At 42.8% G+C, this 22552-nt stretch overlaps 1 protein-coding gene across 9 annotated transcripts; it reads left to right on the top strand.

Moving 5' to 3' along the window:
- Positions 1 to 37: 37 nt before the first annotated feature.
- On the top strand, positions 38 to 17682 carry igsf5b (immunoglobulin superfamily, member 5b). 9 transcript variants are annotated; one of them, XM_037120683.1, is made up of 11 exons: positions 38 to 157; positions 3910 to 4005; positions 5581 to 5895; positions 9440 to 9567; positions 11134 to 11299; positions 11832 to 11963; positions 15211 to 15235; positions 15944 to 16032; positions 16377 to 16441; positions 17107 to 17145; positions 17316 to 17682. In XM_037120683.1, exons 2-11 carry the CDS (start codon positions 3957 to 3959, stop codon positions 17415 to 17417), a joined length of 1110 nt encoding a protein of 369 aa, XP_036976578.1. In that variant the 5' UTR covers positions 38 to 157; positions 3910 to 3956; the 3' UTR covers positions 17418 to 17682. The 9 variants fall into 9 exon arrangements, 7 of the variants coding, with proteins under 7 accessions (XP_036976578.1, XP_036976608.1, XP_036976602.1 ...); XR_005078745.1 differs by lacking the exon at positions 38 to 157 and adding an exon at positions 2150 to 2278 and having other exon boundaries at positions 16133 to 16441; positions 17316 to 17359; XR_005078746.1 differs by lacking the exons at positions 38 to 157; positions 17316 to 17682 and adding exons at positions 2150 to 2278; positions 16133 to 16184 and having other exon boundaries at positions 17107 to 17138.
- Positions 17683 to 22552: the final 4870 nt, after the last annotated feature.

Raw genomic sequence — 22552 nt, 5'->3', positions numbered from 1 at the left:
GCTTTATTTGTAACTCTTTTGTTGCCATATTTATAGATCAATGCACCATTGTGCAGTCTGGGCAAACAGGAAAATAAAACCAAAAGCTGCGTCCCAGGAGATCTTGGTGAGAGGCGGAGGGGGACATACACTATAACCATTAGACACGGCATTTACTGTAAGTACTTTACAGAGCCATGGAAGTGTTGTGAACATGCTAAATATATAATAAGGTGTCATGTACACAGGACCACTTTACAGTTATTGAGAAAAAGAAACAAGACATTTAAACCTACTCCTGGTTAAATCTGAAAGTCAAGTCACTGCGCAAAAATGATCCTCTTTCCCAAGATGAAAAAACACATTATTCACCATGAATAGCCAAACATTCTTCAAAAAATAGGAGGAGTCTGCAGCCCTGCAAGCATTTTTGTTAGGCTGTCCTTATTAGAGATGCTTTCAGCTAAATGCCAACATTATTCTCCTCACAGTGGCAACGGTAATTTGTTGATATGTAGCAGGTATACTGTCTACCATGTTCACCATCTTATTTCAGATTGTTAGTATACTAGCATATGCTAATTGGCACTAAACATAAAGTAGGCTGCAGCTGAGGCTTAATTTTACATGTACAATTCAGTACTTTTAATATGATGCCAAAGCAAGATAGTAAAATGTAAAAGTACATTTACTCAAGTACTATACACATTTTTGAGGTGCCCATTTTCTTGCTGCAGCGAAGACAAAGCCTCTGTACATGGGACGCCCGCTCTACCAGCTGAGCTAAACGGCACCCCAAAGCAGCGCATTTTAAAATACATTTATTGGATGAAAAGATGATGAAGATGATACTGATAATTTTTAAAAAATGTGAATATTGGATCTAGTAATCAGCAAGGCTGGCAATTGATCAACCTATAATATACACTATATACTACATACATGTAAATATGTGCAATGTAATTTTACCTCTACTTTTGATACTATACTGAAGTACCATAACAAAGACAATTGCAGGACAAGTACAGGATAAATTAAGTATGACAACACTGCTTACTAGAATCCACCTAAAGATTTCCGTGTGAATGCCATGAGCACCACAAAGTATCATGTGCAGCATACCACTGTAAATTTAGAGGGCTGATGGCATTATTGCAGGAAGTTGGTTATTTTCCAAAGGAGCAAACAAGGATATTTTGACCTGGTGATGCAGGGCTCTCACACCTTCTTAAACATCAAATTCAAGGACTTCACAAGGACTTTCCAGGTCTGCTTCCCTCAAAGTTAAGGACCCAGCATGGCATAGACACAGATCAAGGTTAATTACAAAAAACTCAGTTTTTTCAGTATATATAACGAGAATAAGCAAGCTTTAAAGAGGCTCACAGACAATAAAGAAACATTGAACTATGCCTATTTGTATCTTTTCTTTTCTTTCTTTCTTTCTTTCATGTATTTATTATTTTTTTTTTTTTTACAAAAGATGTAAAGCTGTTGCTTTTTTCCGAAAAATTCACAAACTTTTAAGGATTTCAGGTACCAGCAGGGAAGCCCATGATGGCGCTAGATAAAAACTCAGTAGATCAGGTATCACAATTTATTCCATGGGCGACAATTTAATGGTGATCCATAGTTGCGGTGACATTTCATTAAAACTGCAAATGTCAACCTCATGGAGACACAAGAGGGAAAAAGTCAGGGGACCACCAAAGTCACATAAATAGATTGTTGTCGAAGCATGATGTTTCCGTACCAGACTTCACGATAAGCCAATAATGTCAAATGCCATGTTGGTGTTGCAGGCAGTGGCATTAATCCTCTGGGGAGCATGAATGTGTACATTCTTATGACTAACCATCAAAAAGTTGTGGAGATATGTCAGTCTGAATCAAAGTGGGACCAATCGGACACTGCGGGCATAGCTAACAATATCAAAGCATGTCATCCCTCTGCCATACATCATACTGTACATCTGCCCTGTTTATCATACAGATACATCACAAGTGTGTCCAGATCCATTCATTTGAAGAGGGCGGAGGTCTTCCTGTAAGGCCCTTGGGAGCTGGGGCATCACAAGGGGTCATTGTTCGCGGTCTGAGTCACTCTGTATATTTACATCTGTGTGCAGCACGGGGCAAAGTTCCCACTGAGTTTGGTAATATTTAAACAGGACAGTTTTGGGTGACATGGCTGAGCACCAAGCACGAGGAATAAGCAGTATCGTTGACATGACTCCACTGTGTTTGCGTGTGTCTGTTGGTGACCACTAGCTGCTGATCCACAGAGACAACGGGCTGAGGTGAGTCAGACAAACAAGGTTACAGAATTTATATTTCTTATTGTTTACTTAGCTTGGACTTCATCTACTCAGGGGATGCTGCACTCAGCTGCGTGTGAAAGAAATAGTGGAGAGACAGGTGCTGCACTGCAGGTTAGACCACTTACAGTATACACAAGATCTCAGTGATTATGCTGGGAAACTGTGTCTCTGATCACACCCGCACCTGGATGAATTTAAACCAAAACTGTTGCAATGTGACTGAAATACCATCAGAGGTAAAATGATCCTAGAGTTTCTCTCATGGAGGTAACAGGTGAGCATGCAAACATTTATTCAAGATCTGTTACATTTACTGTATCCTGCTTTGTCTCGACAGGTTGGTTAGACTTTATTGCATTATTGCTTTCATTTGATTGTCAGTAAATCCTGAGTTTAACATTGTGTAGAAATGCTTTGAGCGCACAATGCTGATTCAGCCCAGAATTGATAAAATAAGAATTAATTTCACTCTTACAAACTCTAGCTTTATTGACTGTTGTTTCTTTTCCTTTGGAAAAACTTTCCCAGCAGCTGGTAGTATAATCAGGTAAAGTCGAGATTACAATGGGAGGGTCTTCCATACAAGATGTCTTTTATACAAGATGCAGGAAATTATTACATGTTATGTTTTTTTTCTTTTAACAAGACCTCAACCATGCCTGTTCCGCATGTTAGCAGTGTTGGGGAAACTACTTTGAAAGCATACCAATTACTTCATACTGAAAGAAGTTTTACATAAATAATACAATAAAATAATAGAGAAAGTCACATGCCAGAAAAAAACTTTTTTTTGTAGTTTCGATAGTTTAAATGATAACTATGTGAATCACTATGTATAAAAAAAATGAAGTTGAACTACCTGCAAGAAGCTACTGCAAAATGTAGTGAAACCACAAATTTAATTGTGTGCAGCTCACTCCTCACAAATACGTCACGCTAACATTTAATAAATAGCATGTCACCGGTTTTGCAGGTGTTTTGTGAGCCGCAAGTAATGGACTAATTTTACATTTTTGACCTGAAGACAGAGTTAAAGGGATAGTTTGGGTCTTTTGATGTGGAGTTGTGTGAGGCAGTCAGTAGTCTGCAGTAGAGTGGCTGTCCACTCTCCCCCTGTGTGGAGAAGAAGCGAGTTGTGCCGGCAGGAAGCAGAACACTGTACTGCTGTAAACCCAACCAGCAGCAAGATGTAATTTAACCAAATGAAACAAGTCCCACCTGAAAAATATTTATATCCGTTCAAGTGTACGCTGTATTCAGAACATTTTTGGTGCTTTCCGTGCATTTTCCTACGCACAAGCGCAGCTGTATGTGTATCCTAATATGGTGTGTGGCAGGTACAGCGGCAGGTAATACACTGACCTACTACAACCTCCGCTCACCTTAAACTTAAAGAGGCTGTCTGTACCTAGTGTCACAGAAATCCACCCTATTTGTCCACATCTTTAATTTTGAATCACACATCTGCTGGTGGCACTTGAGCAGAAGTCAGGGTGTGCCTCACGGACATGTGATATGCTTTTTCATGTCACTCCATCCTGTAGTTGTTCAGAAATTTCAGTTTAGATTGTGGCTGACCTACAGCTCAACATCAATTCTTTTTGTTTCAGGTGCATTCAGAGTTAAACAATGGATTGACTGGACTAACTGACCAAACATGGACATCCTTTCTCTGCTAGCGTTCCTGCTGTCGTGCATGATTCAAGGTGAGAGCTCGGCTCAAAGCAAACAGCAGCTTGTTTGATCGGAGATGTGTCACAGAGCCCGCTTATGTGCTGGTATTCACGGCCACATCCAATCCTGCCGTGTGCTTAATAGCGGCACCCTTCAGATTAAACCCCGCAGACAACCTAATTAGAGGCCCTAATGATGTATCTGCACTTTATAATTAATTTCCTTCAAAATGGCTGCCTATCTAGTTAACAGTAAGATGTAGCCAGTGGTCAGGGGACTTCAGAGTCACTGGATCATGGTCCCAGTAGGTGCACGCACAAATTATGCTCATTAGCCTGCCATTCTGTGATTGCAATGAAAAGAAATAGCTGTATAGGCTGGCCTAGATATCACTCAGACCCAATTTCCTCAACGGATGCATAATTTATGACTCCTCATGCTGGCTGTAGATGGTAACGCAGTTAGCTCCCCACAAACAAGTTATCCATCACCGTGAGTACTGTGGTGTAAACCTGTTATTTCATTTTTCACGGTTCGCCATTAATATTAATTCCTTTTCTCCTTCATTTGTCAGAGGTAGAGGGCCACAAAGATACGCTGGAATTCGACTGAGGACGTGCGCAGTGATGTGCCTCAGTGTGTGTGTGTGTGTGTGTTTTGTTTACAGAGTAACTGTAGAATAGGCCCCAACAGTTGGAGCACCGGTGCTTATGAATGTTTCCTCACAGTGTCTGTTCTTCTATTTTAGGCCTCATGTAATCCTCGTAGCTTTATCAAATACTGCAGGTTAGCGTTAAATGTTTAACCTGCAGAATGATGCTGTGGCCCTTTGCTGACAGCTACGGAATAATTTACAGTCTAGTTATTCTGTCGGTAGTTCCTCCCTAAATCCTATTTGCCCTCATCCATGCACCCAGCCAAATCACCATCTCCATCTGGACAGCCACACTAAGAAACAGATTTGGGGAGTTGTTGCTGTCATTCTCTTTCTTTGTCTCTTTATCCCTCTAAGGCTTCTTTCTTTCTTTCTTTCTTTCTTTCTTTCTTTCTTTCTTTCTTTCTTTCGTACTCATTCTCTACACGTCTTGAATGTTCTGCCAATTTTTTTTTAAAAGTGATACACCGAACTGTCTGTTATGGCCCCCTCTGGCCCCCCTGACTTAGATAACTAGAGGGATTTTTCCAATAAAGTCAATAGTGAAATTGTGTGTGTTGTAATATTCTTGGTATTATAAGGTGTTGAAGGAATAGTTCAATTTTTTGAGAAAATACACACTGGTGGTTGTTTGTCAACAGGAAGCCGCTGCAATCTGAAAAAAAAAAACAAAAAACAGCACATATCGCAAAAACCAAATCTGGATTTAGAGTTTTGTATGGATTAAACAAATGAGATATCATGAGATACTTAGTATACTTAGTCTGCTAGTAGGCAGATTATGTTACCTTTAGACAAAATCAAGCTAGCTGTTTCCCTGTTTCCAGTAATGTGCTGCTGGCTCCATAGCCAGACATGAGATTGGTGTCTTTTCAAACAAGAAAGCGAATATGCACACTTTCCAGTTCAAGATGGAAGGACTTGTTTTATGTGTCTCTGTTTGGACTTTTAGAAGTTGGAGCTGAGATGAAGCTGTCACCTGAAGAACTAACCGTCCTGCGAGGTGAAGAGGCCCAGTTCACCTGCAGCACCACCAACATCCAGTGGGCCGTTATGACGTGGCAGCTGAACCAGATACCGGTTCTTACCATCCACAACGACACTGGGGTCCTGCCTGTTGCCAACCCTGATGTGTCTGCTAAGGAAAGCCCTGACTCACCGGGAGACTGGGTGTTCAGCCTGAAAAACATAGAGAGGCAACACCGGGGAGAAGTGACCTGTAACCTCCAGGACATTGATAGGAGAACAGCAAGCCTGTCTGTACAAGGTCTGTAAGTTGAAATGTAACAGTATGTTCCTGTGTGAGAGAGACTCGGAGGAGCTACTATGTGCATGTGTGTTACCTTGAACACTGTGGCAGGAAGGCAGCGAGGAACTGTTTATTTCTGCTGCAGAGAATTTCAAAGGCTTTTTGTGTAGCCAGCTCCTCTCAGGGATACTCGTTTTCTTGCAAGCAAGAGTCTGCACGCGCACACACACACGTACAAAACAGCAAAGGAAACCAAGCAGATGGCAAGCCTCAATTGCAGCGATTGCAGTGTGAGAGAGTGCAGAAACACACTGAATTTAACCTTGGCGAGGCAAAAAGCATCGGTAAAAGAGAGGTAATTGAAAGGACTAAGCAAAAGTTGTGTGGCTGCTTTCGTTCTGCCCACCCACACACTGCTTAGTCTGCTCACACAAAAAAAAAATCAAAGGGTCAGCGACAAAAAAAACGGAGCTTTGTGGCCCAGTGTTCAAGGTTTCTGTCCTAATTAAGTGCCTTTGTTTAAATGTTTTTAAACGTGGACGAAAGTTTTCAGAGTCCCTTCCACCGGCACCTGAGTGATCAATAGGGCTGTATATCACAGGTGGGAAATCATCTGGGACCGTGTGGAGGAGTAGAGTTGCCCAGGCATGTTTGATGGTCTCTGTGACATTGTTGATGACAGTGCGGGTGGTGGTTGGGGATAGGAATTGATTGGCCCTCAGATATAAATACCAGCTGTAAGGCGCTGAACTCCACGCCAGTCAGACCAGGCAGCAGAGTAGAGCAGATTTACAGCCAATCTCCTCTCCTCTCCTCATTCACTGTATATTTTTTTATGCCGATGCCACGTGAGGAGCGGGCGGCACATTTGGGATAGTTAAGAGACAAGATTTGATAAGAATCACTAGTCCACAGCAGTTTTGATGGTGTTATTATCTCACACTGGGGAGCACTGCAGCGTCAACCATCATAAAAATGCCATTATTTTCTTCTGGCGACTGGGCTTTTCATCCGGTCACATCCTGACTATTGTTGCAATTCTGAACATCACAAGCTCTAGAAACACTTGTGGTGTAGAGGAACTTTATGATTAGACTGACACATGTCACTTGTGGCCTTCATCAGGGCCATGAAACAAATTCCAAACAACATCTGAATAAGGTAGGCATGAACATGAAAAATCAATCATATACATCCACACTCAGAGCAGGGTTGTTGTTGTGGTCATGTGGTTTCGGGTGGTCTCTCACACACACACACACACACACACACACACACACACACACACACACACACACACACACACACACACGCGCGCACACACACACACACACACACACACACACACACACACACACACACACACACACACACCACATTGATGGAGCTGCTGACAGAGCACAGATAGATAGCTCTGTCCCGCTTTCTAAATCACTTACTTTCAATTTTCACAACATATTTTGCACTACAGACCGGGATGAAGATGAAGGCATAGTGTTATGTACATTGTAGGGACAGCTGTAGTACGTGCTAAAATTAAAAAGGAAAAGTATCCACAATTTCACACAAATTAGGGAATGCAACAAAATGATAAGTCCTTCCCTCCAATAATAAATTATTAGAGGTAAAAATGATGTATATGCAGTCTTTCTGTCTTTGCGCTGAAGTGAGGGTTATGTGACTCTTTTGGGGATGGAAAGAAGGGACCACAGCACTACAGTATTTTTTTCCATATGTCCTCTTGCTTGATGAAAAATGCCATAAATTATCATAATAATAACTGACACGTTTGTGCTCACATGGAACCAGCGTGCCTCAGACCTGTGCTTCTTTTGACCTTATCGTTCATCTTATTTGCATATAGAGTCCCAACAAACTGAACTGAGAGCTCAGCTAAAAAAAAAAAAAAAAAAAAAAAAAGAACAGCGTGGAAACATCCCCTCTGCAAAAAAGCAAGAGGAAACAAAACCAATGACCCGTCGCCTCCAATATATTATGGAGAAGAACCTCCATAGCTGCCAGTACCACAAATCCCCACTGACATATGCAGCCATTAACAGTAGTGTATGGTGAATCAGGCCCTCCGGTCTCGATGCAGAGGATCACTATGGCCTGACACAGCCTTTGAATTAATTGTGCATGCTGGCACGCCCCGTTAACAGTCAGCAACTCTGCCTGTGATTTGTGTACTGCAGCTCCAAATATACTGTTGGAATGGGGCCACAAATCTGCGGAGCGCTGCTTGACTCTGTACGCTATCATCCACACTCCCTGCTTTAATTGTCCAATATGAAGATGATGTAAACATGAGCAAACACTCCCGCTGCTTGCATTCGCTGCTCCCTCTCTGCTCATTTCTCGCCCTCACTCGCACACAAATGCAGCGCGGCCGCACGAACCTCGAGCGAATCAATATGGCTGCATGCGGCGGAGAGTTCTAGCAGGATCTGCAGTGGAGGCCGGAGCTGCAGAGGAGAATGGAAATGCATGCGATGACTGGCCTATAGAGGCAGAGGACCCATCTCGCTGGAATAAATTCACACCCACACATACAGTGCATGTGTTATATGCTGTATGTGTAACTCCAATCTTGCACACAGTCACGTACAAGTCTTTAAACGCTGCCCTCAAAGCAATTTCCCCTCCGAGGAACCCTGCTGAAAAATCTCTAGAATTAGAGTTGAACTGAGGACTCCCCGCCTCACGCGACCTGACACAGCAGCCCAAAGTCTTCAGAGTTTCCCTACAGTGATTAACGAACCTTACGAAACCTTATTTCAGGGATCACTTAGACTGGAGCGGTGGGCCGGAGTGCTGATGTCGTCCCTTTCTCCGTTCAGATGTATCAATCAGCCGTGATCGCCCAGAGCCCCTCATCAGTCAGTGCGAATGAGGCTGCTGGTTCCTCGCCAACCTTTATTCGTTTATGGTGCCGAGGCTCTCTCAAAAAGCAGCTGGAGTCAGTTGTCGGAACAGGTCGCTTTTAAAATGGGATGGCACGATGCTTATGACACCAAATCAGGCATCAGATAAAATCCCTCGGAGGGAAGGGACAGCCAGTAATGCACACAAAACATCTGAGGATTTGAACCTAAATCAACACAGACATGTCATTCGTTTAGACAAAGCACGGGAGCTTCTGTAATTATCTTTCTGTCTATAGCAATTGTGGGTTGCATCCACCGACTTTCATTCTGTCAGACAATAGACTTCACATATGAGATACTGTATCTCCCCGGGCCTTAAGTGGCTTATTTGGCTGGCAGGGAAGGAGATGAAGGGGAAAAGAGGAGAAGCGTTTGTCAGGCAATTGAGACTTTGAGACACGCGATCAATCACCCGGGACGAATGGAATCCATCTTTTGTAAGTGATGCTCGTCGTTGGGCACGCGACTACATGAATTTTAAAAGGGTACTGTTGATGAAATTCATTGATTTCTGGCCATGTTTTTCGGTATTCATAAACTTATGCACTCTCATGCATGTGCCAAATTATGCAGAAGTTTATATACATGCGTACAGACACATAAATAACATTAGAATGACTTTCTTATGATTGCAGAAAAGGGCAACGTTAAAGTCTTTGGGGACAACAAGCTGGTTTTGAAGGGGGAGTCGGCCCTGTTTGAATGCCAGGCAGCAGGATGGTACCCTGAGCCCAGTTTACAATGGCAAGTGGGTGACAAACTGGTAAGTACACACATCCTTGTTATATTTATATGTCATTTATATGTCATTTTTTAGAGCTTTGCAAAGCTTTTTTTTTTTTTTTTTTTAAATCAGAACACTCATCAAAGCCCATGACTTACTTACTATTACCTGTGTGTCAGTAAAGCACAAAGCACTCAGGTGGATTTGGATTATAGGATTACAAGAAGCACAAAGGGCAAATTTGTACAGTCTTGGGGCACCCACTAGCTTCTAGCTCAGCTGGTAGAGTAGACGTCCCATGTACAGAGGCCCTGGATTGGTGTCTGACCTGCGGCCCTTTGCTGCATCCATAAAAGGCGGAAAAAAAACAAAAAACAAAAAAAATATGAACAGACCCTTGCAAAAAGCAGTACAGGCTCCAATATTGTGCCTGTGCAGAGCCTGAAAAGGGAAGGGGCCCTAAAGACTTCTCAAGACCCTTTAGGATAATGACAAGAGAAGTTGGATGAACTATGAGTGAAGTCAAGACCTAACAATAGTTCATCCTGCTCCAGGCCATTTGTGACCATTTTCAAGAAGACAGAGCCCCACTTTCTATGTGCAGAGGGTTGAAACTAATTGTTTGGTGCTACGTACCATAAACCAAGTGCTATTACAACATAATCTCCCAAAAAGGTTGGCAAACCACAGATATGTTGCAAGTTTTCATTTCTTTAATTCAGTTTTATTTTGTGACGATGCTGTACTTATGCTCATGCTGCTTTTGCTGGTTAGGTTCAGGCACAAAAAACACCTGTTTAAGGTGAGGAAAATCCTGTTTTGGCTTAAGTGGTTCACTGCAGCCCCATAAAAATATCCACTGGTTTCATGCTTTCGAATGCTGAAATGCCTCTTGAACAGAATGCTCTCTGGCTTGGCAGACTTCTCGCCTAGCTGCAACACTGCCACCATCTCCATTCCTTTCGAACTGGAAGTCAGCTCATGTATATATAATCCTAATGGGGTGTGACTATTAATGTAGAAATATTTATATGATAGATATGAAACATTCACATTGAAATTGGCATTTTGTACGATTTGGCGCTCCCTACAGTTTCTGAGTGCAACACCACTGTTGTACATACAGATCCCTGCTCTGGGATGAAGGATGTAGCTACAAATATATAGTATAGTATAGTGTGACAGTGACACCATTCACCGTATTACAAGAAACTATGCACTCAAAGGGACTGTTGTTTTAAAGTCAAAAAGTTTCATGATGACTTTAATATGTCCACGGTTTGGAGAAATGTACAATGCCAACATTTTATTCAGACGACTGGGACAACAAAACCAGTAAACTGCAGTCAAGATGCAGCCACACCAGTCTGCTGCTGAATGGAGCGATCCGAAGCGTGACCACATCTACAGATCTGTTGTCTTAACAAGCTGAGTGTCCTCGGGTCAGCTTTTGGGTCAGCTGTGCCTTTAAATACAGTTCTGTTTTGAGTATTTACAGAGAAACCTCAGCAGAAATCCCATCACGGGACATCATGAACTACCCAATTAGTAAGCAGAACATAAAAAATACTAATTCTGTCTCTCTCTCTGGGGATTGGCGCGGAGGTGAGCCAGAGTGAATACAACATCAGCATTGAAGAGTCAGGGAAAGACCTCTTCACTGTGACCAGCTTCCACAGTGTAACGGCAGCAAAGAGCTCTCATGTGGTTTGTCTGGCCTCCGTGTCTGCCCTCACCAGACCACTGAACAGCAGCGTCCGTCTGACAGTGGGTGAGAGAACACAGCCGGTGCATTAAACAACACTTTACATCTCTGTCGCTACATTTCCGTCGCTCTTTTTTTTTTTTTTTTTGAAATCTGTCTTTCTCTCTGTGTTTCATTCTCGTCTTTCCACTTTTTCTGTCCGTTCTCTTTTGGGAAACCTGTGAATCATCGCTGAGCATTATTACAGAAGAGGAGGGGAAGGAGCTGCCAGATCAACGCTGCATGAGTTTGCATCACGGGCGCTGAAGTAGAGCTGAGGTTGCAAACCTCTCTTAAGGCCCACAGCTTCAGAATACAAACACCGCTCTGTTATCATCTTCGCAAATGTTCCATTTGTAGTTGTAACATTTTCTTGAAATCCACTCAGAGCCGCATCCCTCAGCAAACACCCTCGTGCCAGCCGCTTCAAATTTAAATCAGGAAATTAAACACGGCTTTCTTTACACTCTGTCTGCAAATCTGTAATTGAATTGCAAAGTAACAACACTGCTTCAGCATTTTTTTTCCACCAAAAACACTAATGTGACCTTCTCTTCAGTTGCAGAGGTGGTGCAGGATGGAGATGACTGCACTGTCCTGCTGGCTGTAACTGCCCTCCTCGCTGCTCTTTTGCTGCTCCTCCTGCTCTGCATCGCCGCCGTCCTCTGCTACAGACAAAGACGACAAGCAAGTAGGCACTTTTTTCTTACTTAAATTGCTCCAGGTGAAAACACCCTGTCACCTCCTCCCCCCTACGCCTCTTCCGTACAGAAAGTGTGATTAAAGTATAATGAAGAAGATGGGCGGTTACATGCTGCCACTTGGCGCTGCCCCAGGCCGGCCTTCACCAAGGGCACGTAATATTTTTTCTGACAAAGGTGGAACATTAGTTGTCAGCAGAAAGCGTTTCTTCTCAGGAAACGGCGGCAGCACAAAGGTTAGAGAGGTGTGTGTGTGTGTGTGACTGCAGGGTTGGAGGTTTAAACAACAGAACAACTGGGACAATTCGAACAGGAGGGAGACACGACTATTAATCCTCACCCTTAACAGCTACTGCAGAGGGGCCCTCGAGCAAGACATTTCACCAGTTAAATGCTGTGAATGTGTGAAGACACCCTCTGTCCCTGCAATGAGAGTAACTTTATTCAATAGTTTTTAACGCCAACTGAAATCAAGTTACATGATTCTTTTTCTGCTACAGCATTCTCATCTGTCCTGTGCTTGTCTTCGACAAAATTAATTTACTTTTTATGTTATGTTTTTATTTCACAACTGCACCTCCTGTCTTTTCATTCAGAATGCCATTGGTTGTTTGTCTATGTAGATGAATTTGTTTGAATGGAGACAATGAAATCGCTTATTTTTCAAATGTTGGATTGGGGTGGGCCTGTGTCCACCCCTGACCAAAGATTTAACATTTACACCTACGTCATGCCGATTTGGTGAATTGTGCGGAGGTGTGAAAGGATGCCAAGGTTTGATCTATTTTCAGTCGGCGCACGACGACTATTTCTGTCGCTTAATGATCAGCTAAAGGCAACATTATGAAAGTTTTACGGAGAGACAATCTGAAATGTGCACTGTTATCTGTCGTGTATGTTGTCTATGACGACCTGCTTTTCACTCCGCCTGTCAGCGCGGCCATTCGGAAAAACTATCAACACTTTCTATGTACGATGCGGTCGGACCACATGCCGTTTGAGCCAGCTCTGTTCAAGCATATCTTGACCCTTCATATAAGTGAAAGTGCTAACAAATCACCATCTACCCGCAGCTTATAGCTCCCCTGCTGGGGCTCAGCCTGACAGCTCTGCTATCAAAAAAAAAAAAAAAAGCAAAAAACACTCTGACATTAAAAAGGGGATGATAAATGTGATTTCAGTTGGGACTGTAATATAACTTCAACACAGTTAAATTTTTACTGAGGTCGTCACATCCATCACTCAGTGCAATGCTGTTAGTGTTTCCTGACATTTATGGAGCCATTCACAGTGGATGGTAAGTTCATGAAGAACCGAACCATAATGCGTCCTTATTTGATCACTTTGTTTTGTAATTTCCATTATTTGTTTGTTGCTAAAAATCATCAACTTTGAACTTTGTTCTATTGAACCTTCTAGTGATGTTCTCTGTTAAATACAAGCCCAGTAACAGTAATTCCACTTTAATTCAACTGGTGGTCTTCCCATTACTGGTAGATGTGATTTAACAAAGGTGTTAAGAGGTGTTGCAGGAAAATCGATTTAAAAAAATTGCCAATTATAGTGAGTCTCCCTTGGATAAATAAAGCAATCATTTCCTGGTCCCGGGTTTATATCTCAACCCTCTCAGTAGCAGTGGGCAGGTCTGATAAAGGCCACTGTGATGTGCAGATGAGTTGACAGTTGTTCCGTGGGAACATGGCGACCTTGGACAGGGTATCAACCTGTTTGCGAAAAGGATTACAGCTGTTGATACACTGACAGAAATTGCACCTTGGGGAACATGAGACCCTGACTCATACCTGATTCCTGCCAGATGAGTCAGTGTGTGCGACTGAACATACCCCCCGTAACACAGTGTCAAATTAAACGTCTGCACACAGATTACCCATGTAGATTCAAAGGAACGGGTCCACGTTTTGGGAAACACAATTATTTCCTGTTTTGCGGCTAACTGAGCTAATTAGCTAATACGCTAACAACAGGCAAATATAGCTATAACGTGAGCAGCAGTTTGCAGTTACATCTTAAACACTGGACCTTCAAGAGAGGCAGGTTGAATTTTTTTTTTTCTCAAATGATGGCTGCTAAGGTCCTACCAACTTGCCTGGCTCAGGAAATTCTACATTGACAAGGGTTTGAAACCACCACACAGTGAGACAGTAATACTCCAATTCATTCAGAGCTTCTACCCTGACTCAGAGTATCTGTGATGTGGCTGCACTACTTGTCACCTCTCCAAACAGAGAGGTCATTACCGCGGCAAGTCGAGGAAGTACAGTGGTGCGACGCCGTTATAAAAAAAACAACAAAAAAAACCAGTCTGGCCAGGATTGAGGGATGTTGCCGAGATGTTTCTGGAGTGTCATCTCCGAGAGGGGGCTGTTGTTTTATAGCACAAGGAGGCGGAGGAGGCCTGTTTGTGTGCGATAACAAAAAGTAGCCCTGAGTCACACATTTAGAAGTCAGTCTAATCCCCGCGACTGATTCTGGACCATTGCAAATCAGGGAGATGCTTTGGAGCTGAGGGATTATCATAAAGCAGGTGTGACCTTTCTCCTCCGGCAGCTGATTCTGTACCTGAAACGTCTGATACCTTGCCCCATTGTCCTTGCTCCAGCCTGACGCCTCTGACGTAACATCCCTGTGCACGTTAAATCGACTTCGCGAGGATGTTTCACATGTTAGGGGCTGTGGCATGCCTCCAAGTCACTAAGCTCTTCTCCGAGTAATCCACCTCAATAGGGAGTAATGTTTGCTTTGTAATTATTGGGGGGGAAAAAATAAAGTGATCCAATATTGTCACCCTCAAAGACTTTGGCCGGCATGACAGCGGGGATTTAAAATATAATGACAAAGGCAATTTCTCTCCCTGTAAAAAAGGAACAGTTTATATCTCTCCTGAGGCAAGCGCCATCTGCACCATTGTTATATTGTTGTGTTTTTTCGCCGTGGCCAGGAGGACCTTTGGCAAAGACAAACCATGAAGCCGTGTTGCAAAACTCATTAACACTCAGCTCCGGCTTTCAGCGTTGAATTGCAAACTGACTGCAGGCTATGATATTAGTGCAGTCCCCAAAACCAATAAACGGCGGGACATTTACAGCTTTCATGGTGCTGTGGATGCAGCGAGCGAGCACGCTGGCCAATGCCGTGAGTATAATAAAGTTAGCGGCTGATAGCTCATAATAGTTCTGTAAACTTGATGCCTCCTTTTTTTTTTTGTTTTGCTTTCAGAATCGAGCACAAAGGAGGCAATATGGTAAGATTTAAGAGCTCTTTTTTTTCTGGACTCTCTTTGCTCTATGAGGCAACTTTTAAACAATGAAATAACGTTGGATTTTCCTCCCCTTTTAAAATAACAAACACAAGATCGGCTGTGGGGTGAAAATGGCTGCAACAAATCTGTGAAAGAAGCAGAGATGCACAGTCCCGGCTGCACCGAGCTCCGTTCATACTTTACATAAGCTGATGTGAAGACTCAGCACCAATCTCGGTTAATACATACAACGAATGAATGGGCTTTTATTGTTCCTCATTATAAGAGAAAATTGAAGACATGAATTTGAAATTACATGCATTAAATAGTCATTCCATTTTGTAACAACTTAATTAAGATTCAAATTGTAGGTCGCTCATTTAAGAAGCAGATATATGACGTTATATATTTGTCAGCATTTTCTGTGCAGCTGAAATACGTTTTACAGCTTTTCCATTGAGCACATTGAAGTGGGAGTTGAGCACTTTGGTTGGGTCTAATAAAATGCGGTGAAAAATGATGATGATGTTCATTTTTTATCTGTCAAAGCAGTTTACGATAAAAACAATGCAGAGGCACCCTGATTTACTGCAGCTTTGTGCGAAAAGAAAATTGTCTGTGCACAACAGCGTAGCCTCTGACAAAGTGGCTCTGCCGTATCTCAGCTAAAGGTTATCTTTTCCATTGGACCGTCCGCTTGGGCATTTGCAGGTTCAGCCAATCAGGGAGTGGGGGAGGCTCGGTTGCTGAGGCAACAGGGGGGCAGTTCAACCCAGGGTACACTAGTGAGGGCCCAACAGGTGAGAGACTTACATGTAGTTCACCTTGATAGTTGTTAACTTCTAAACTACTGTGGAGCTGTTTGACTGTTATAACACTATTCACAATGTAACATTTAAGGCTACAGACAACTGACAAACGGCATGTTTAAACTACTCTATTGACTGCAGGGGTAAGTCAGATTATAAAAACTCATAATGCTAAATGAAGACCATCATAATTATTGTTTCATTTCTTAATTTCTGAGCCACTAAGTCGCAAAACCTGCTACCTATCTGAGCTCTGCGTCATGTCCAGAGTTGTAGCTGGTCAGAGAGGGGCTGCGAGGTTGGATCAGGCTAAAATGTTGTTTCTCACCCTACAGATGCAGTTTACAATGAGCTGTTCATAGAAGCTGGTCGCACGATGGACTTTGCCACTTTTACCAAAGTAAGATAGAAAAAGAGAGAGAGAGAGAGAGAGAGAGAGAGAGAGAGAGAGAGAGAGAGAGAGAGAGAGAAACAGATCAATTGGAGCTGAATAAATCAGCCATTCATTGTGTAGCTGGAGCTTCAGCCACCTCCTCCCATGTTGATGAGGAAGGCGCTGCGTGGCTGTTGCACCTCAGCTGGCCTCCCATCAGGCCAGCTTGATGTCAGACAGCTCAGCACGTCCATTACAGCATATATAGCATGAACGTGGGGTACCATCCTTTTTGGTTATGTTGGTTGTGATTCCACAAACTGCCATCAGCACTGTTGTTCGCTCACAGAACACTGCCAAGTGTCTCCATCATCATCATCACTGGGTTGTATCTTGTTACACAAATTAAGAAGAATATTGTCATTGTCCTGACATGATCCCAGCCTGTCAATGTCCACAAGGTAATTGTACCTCAGGGGAGTTTCCCAGCCTGGCCTGTAATTGACTAATTGATTGTCGTATTGATTCTGGATAACACACTGTATCGATCTCTCGTGTAATATCCTGGTGTCTGATAATGAATACACTCTTCTGAACTGGTTTTTGCAGCCTCTTTCCACACTTTCGTCTGATGTGGAGCTGCTGTGACTTGACGAGCTTTGAGTTTGGTAACAGGATTACTTTTTCTGCAGGTATTGAAGGGGGAGGATGGTTACTCTGAGGCTTTTAAGGTAATACTTGAATCTCACTCGTCCTCAAAAAATTGTCCGCGTGTATACTGGAGATATTGTTTCCAGGAAAGCTTTCGGGACAGGAATCTGTGTGTAGCCATTTCTTGTGATTGTTGTCCGTCTACAGTGCGGTAGTGTCACTAAAATCTTAATGTGGTGGTGTTCCCCAGGTTCCTGATGTCGTGTCCTCCAGCAGCTGGTCTGAGAGCCAAACCCAGGCGTCTCTATCAGAGGAAAGCTCCAACAATGTCAGGAGGATCACCACAGTTTGAATATGTTTATTACAATGTCATTTGATGTCACAAAAAAGGATGGTTTACTCTTACATTACAGGTGGGCCACTCACCAGCAGTTATGTGGTGTAATGTTTCACATTTTTGTAGCTAGGAGCTAATGTTGTTTAATTATTCTGAAAGATAATGTCATACCTTTATCTTTACTTTTAATGTGTCCTTAAAAGATGTCAGCTGTCTTTTTATTTTTTACCATGACACAGATTGTTGTTTTTTTTTTATAAATAAAATCATTTTCAACAGATTAAACTGTTCCTTCATTTGCTTGGCTTATTATTAAACTGGTTGAACAGGCCGTAGTAATATAGACCAACATGGCATATAACTTATGGTATAGTATACTGTCATATGAGCACTTAAAAAAACAATTCTATGTTATTACAACTTGGCTTATTTTTGCAGCTTTAGCTCCATGCCATTGGTTTGGATAAATGAACATATTAACCTGCTAAGTTAATTGTTGTCAGATAGGCTGTCAGACAATCAGACAAGTTGCAAACAAGCCAGCTTAAAACTACTTAAAACCACTTAAAACTAAAAATTGCACCCAATATGGCTGTGAATTTCCAGGATAACTGATGTGAACACAATGAGGTGACCAGAGTGGGTCAGAGTTGAACCAGGAAGATGGTCTGGAAACTGTGGGTCATGTTAACAACCGACAGTTTGGATAATTTTAACGTTTGACATGGTTTAATCTTCAAAACAGGTTTGACATTGGATTTCATTCAAAACCTGAACGATTGTCTGTGCGCGTGTGTTCCTTGCCCCATCACACTCCTTTACAGAGACATCATGTTCTCAGATGTCAGCAATTAACTTGATAAACTCAATGTTTTAATTACACATCCAAGTTGTTGTAAACCAGCATGAACTTCTGATACATTATTTAGAGATTTTGCCAGCTGTTAGCTGGTTTAACCCTCTGGATATTGACTACACTCTTGGCTCGTCCTCTCAGTAATCACCTGGTGATCTTCTCAGTTTTATCACTTTTTTCTGACAACTTGTGTGTTGAATAGATGATGCTACATGATTTTTCCTGTTACCTGGAGCTGCGCTGTCTTCCCACAGTCCCTTGCAGACCTGAAATGAATGAAAACCATCATTACTTGATCCAAAAGAATAGTTTTTCCTCCAACAACACATCATTATACAGGACAACACAGCTACATTGCCAACCCAAGGTAGCCTTTTTCCATCATGTAGAACTACATGTTTTCAGGGAAGCCATGATCCATTAAATGCCTCATTTTCTATTTCATATGTAGACGTGTCTCAAACTCAATTAGTTTCCCAGTCATGGAAAGGAAATGGTTATAAAGTATATTTCAGTGGTGGAGACTGGAGTGTAAATTAACACAATGTGACTGGTGCTTCGATGAGAGCGATGTGATGGTGAGGCTCTCTGCAGTAATGCACGGAATAACCGATTTATCTCCGCCTGAAGTGGGTGACATAATATTTGCATTTTATAACAGTAAAGTGTGGAGGGGAGCAAAGTGGTGGAGATGGAGGTATATGAATCCTCCAGACTCTCCATGGTTTCACCAGCACTGCTGTTATGAAAGGAGTTGGCGTGCTTTTAAAAGATGACATGCCCAGTGCTGGTGTCTGGGAAAAAAAAAAAGTCAAAATCCTCTTTTAAATTCTTCTCTCATACCCATGCACTAGTTCTTTTGCCTTCCAGAAAACATTTTAGGTGAATGTGAGATCATTTGGTCATTGTTATTGTTTGATAATGTAACTTAAAATCTGTACCAATGAGTAAACAGTCTTTTTTCTGGGCGGTGCTGCGGCTCTATTAGTGTTTACTGCATCATCTGTCAGCCCCCACTCTCAGCTGAATAGGCCTTGAAAGAAACGGCAAAGCCTGCAATCGGCAGCTAGCGTTTTGGTGTATGGGAAACAACTCTTTCATTTCACTGAAGGCTGATGCACATTTCCGAGCTTTTAGCCTTAGATTTGATTTATCTCTGCCGGCGACCTTGATTAGCTGAATACGACTCAGAGCCCATAAAAACTAAATCTCTGCAAATGCAAACGTGATGGGAAACAAATGCAGACATTTGCAATGAACTCAGTTGTGCGGTTGTGTATTTTCATGTCATAAAGAATCAAGTGCAGCAGAGAAGTTGTTTTTAACCCTTCTTACCGGGGTGGTCAGTCAGAAGTATATATCCCAGGTGAGGCACAATCCCCTCTTTCTGGGAAAAATATATGTCAGTACAAGTAGGTACTTCAAGCAAAGGATATGTCAGACATTTCTTTACATGTTCCAATAAACACACCAGTGGTCCTCAATTTCACTGAACTGAATTAACGTTAACTCTTTAGCTAGCAGCTACAGTTTGCAGCTCTTGGAATCTGAGTCAATGAGAGAAGCTGGGAATGGGTGACTGTTCCTGAAGGGAACTGCTCTCGAGAAAATGTAATGTGGCTGTTCCTTGAAAGCTGACAATAGATTTGTCACAGTTCGTGAAATGATGAGGACCCAAGTGCAGGCAAACAGGCCGGCAGGTCGAGACAACAAACAGCGAGCTTGAATGACGTCCAAACCATGGAAAGGCAGGCAACGGAAAGCAAACAACAAACCTCCAAAGAGAAACAGAACAACAAAATGTCGTACAACCCAGAAAACCGCGGGGAGCAAATCAAGAACATGGGGTACAGGCACAGGAGCAGGAGATATGTATGGATAAATACAGGATGACAACAAGACTGACACAAGGACGGGAACAGACGAATCAACAAAAAGAGGGAACAGCTTAAGTACAAACCAAACTAACGAGGGGATGAGGTGCAGGTGGAGAGACACCGGGAACAGGGCGGTGCTGATGAGGCTGATGTGAGACAGGTGTGAGGGGAATCAGGCGGGGGAGGAGCACAGGAACACAGGAGGGAAACAAAGCACTGAGAACACAAATCTGTGCCCAGTCGCCAGAATATATAAAAGATATGTTTTGTTTAACAAAAAGTCTAAAACTACTGGATATTTTTAATGAGATGTCGGGACATTTCACAAACATCTTTGTGTCATCAAAACCATTTATTCTAGCGACAGGGTTGAATGAGGTTGAAACATGTTGCGCAAAACAACACTTTTGTGTCCCACAAACCTCCACAGTGTTGCCACTGTTCACAGGGATTTAACACTGAATACTTACCACACCGCCCTTCAAATGCGAAGCTCTGTTTTCTTCTGACACTGTCTGTGTTCCGGCATTTTCAGACAGAGACAAAGAGAGGACAACTAGATTAGTAGGAACTGGATAAAAGACATATAGAATATAATGCAAATTGTTGACATTTCACAGAAATCTCCCCTTGAATTGTTAACGAAGTGGCGACAGCATGCATGCTTGCATTATTGAAAATAGCATGCTGACACAGTTTGCTGCTATTCTCTCTCACCAGATGGCTGACACAGATCTTCACTTTGGAAATCACATCTCGCCAGTGAATGTGAGGAAAGTGTTTGTCCTCTCTCTCCCTCCCGCTACGCTTTCGTCGTCGCCGCCTTCTGTTTTCTCGCAACGAATGCCCTGCATTGAAGCGGCAGGCTATTAAATAAATTAGGTTTCCTCCAGTGGGCCTGACAAAGACATGGGCAAAATGAGAGGGCTATTACATGACCTGCTTTAGTGTTTTGTTTTCCAGCTTAACCTTACCCTTCCCTGGGGCTTACTTAGGGCACTCAATGGGTGTCAGTTACGCTCCACAAAATGGTGGGCTCATATCGTTTGGAGGCATCTAAAGCTCAGAGAGCTGGCGGTGTCTGCCTTGCCAACAGTGAGGCCGTAACAAGGTCCCTCACTTTCACCCTTCATAACTGTAGCCGTCCTCTGGAGTCCCTGTCACTCAGCTCTGCCCCTCCTGTCTGTCACAAGCTGATCTCCTCCTCGCGTCATCGCGTGACACTACAGTTACACCGCACATGCTCAGTCTCCGGTGCGACTCGTCCTCCCAGACTCTTGCGTCAATGCGCAAACGGGCTTCAGTCTGCAAGGGACCTGCTGTCAGTGCAGCAGGTATCTCCTTCCCCCCTGCATGCATCACAGAAAATTACCAAGTGGAACGCGACCGTCAGGGACAACGACAGAAAAGCCCACTGCCAGGGTGCAGCTCCCCCAGCTACCTCAACAGTTTTCTGCTGGCAATTAGCAAGAAGCCACCGCACTATTTTTTTTTTGTTGTTGTATGGATAAATAAATGGAAACTTTGGCTAATGGCTCTCTGGAGTGCAGCATGATCTCTCTAGTGGCTTGTTATATTCTGCTTTCTACTTCCTGTTCGTCAGGGTCCATTAGCGGTCCATACAGAGAACTGCAGTAGGAAGAGAAGATGCTGAAGAGAGCAAGGACATCAAAACCACACATTCACAGATATGTTAGAACTAGAGGGGCACAGCATCCTCTTTGTGTTTGTCTTTGTGCATTAGTTGAGGAATTTCGAAGAATTATTGTCAACAAAAGCTGTAAAAAGACCAAAGCCAACACTGTTCCTCCATCTCTATGTGTTTTCTTACCTTGTCTCTTGCTGATGAGCTATTTGGTCCTCCTGTGAATATTTACAGCAGCAGGGCGGTGTATGAGCGCAACATTTCAAAATAAGATACCAACCCTGTGTTCATTCTGATGAGGAAACATGTCACTCAGTACTACAATGTGGTTAACTGATGTGTTTTTACCAGTTTTTGGACAAAAACTGTGGTCTGTGGCAGCCTGGCATCACCAGACCAGAGACAGGTTCCAGTCAGGTCAGTCTAGAACCTCGCAGTTCATTTTTGATTTAAAGGCAACAGACCAAACTCCTTATATATGTGACTGGATAGACCTGCAACCACTCAGGGCAATGAAACGTATGACTAACACTGAGCTAGCTAATGTGACAACAGAACACGCTCCAAAGTGTTATGTTAGTTAAGTCGTAGGTCACCACTAACATTAACAAAAAATCATCATGAGTTGCAGCCTACTGCTTTGTCTGTTTTAGGGTTGATATAATGTCCTTATTTCAGTGCTGCATCTAGTAGAAAGCCAGCTTCCATCCAGACAGGAAAGTGCAAGGAAGCATTATTGAGGATCAAACTGCTTTCGCTGCTCTTTGCGTTG

The sequence above is a fragment of the Acanthopagrus latus genome, chromosome 2, assembly GCF_904848185.1.
Source record: "Acanthopagrus latus isolate v.2019 chromosome 2, fAcaLat1.1, whole genome shotgun sequence".
NCBI classification, from domain to species: domain Eukaryota; kingdom Metazoa; phylum Chordata; class Actinopteri; order Spariformes; family Sparidae; genus Acanthopagrus; species Acanthopagrus latus.
This window is presented reverse-complemented; position numbering and strand designations above follow the sequence as displayed.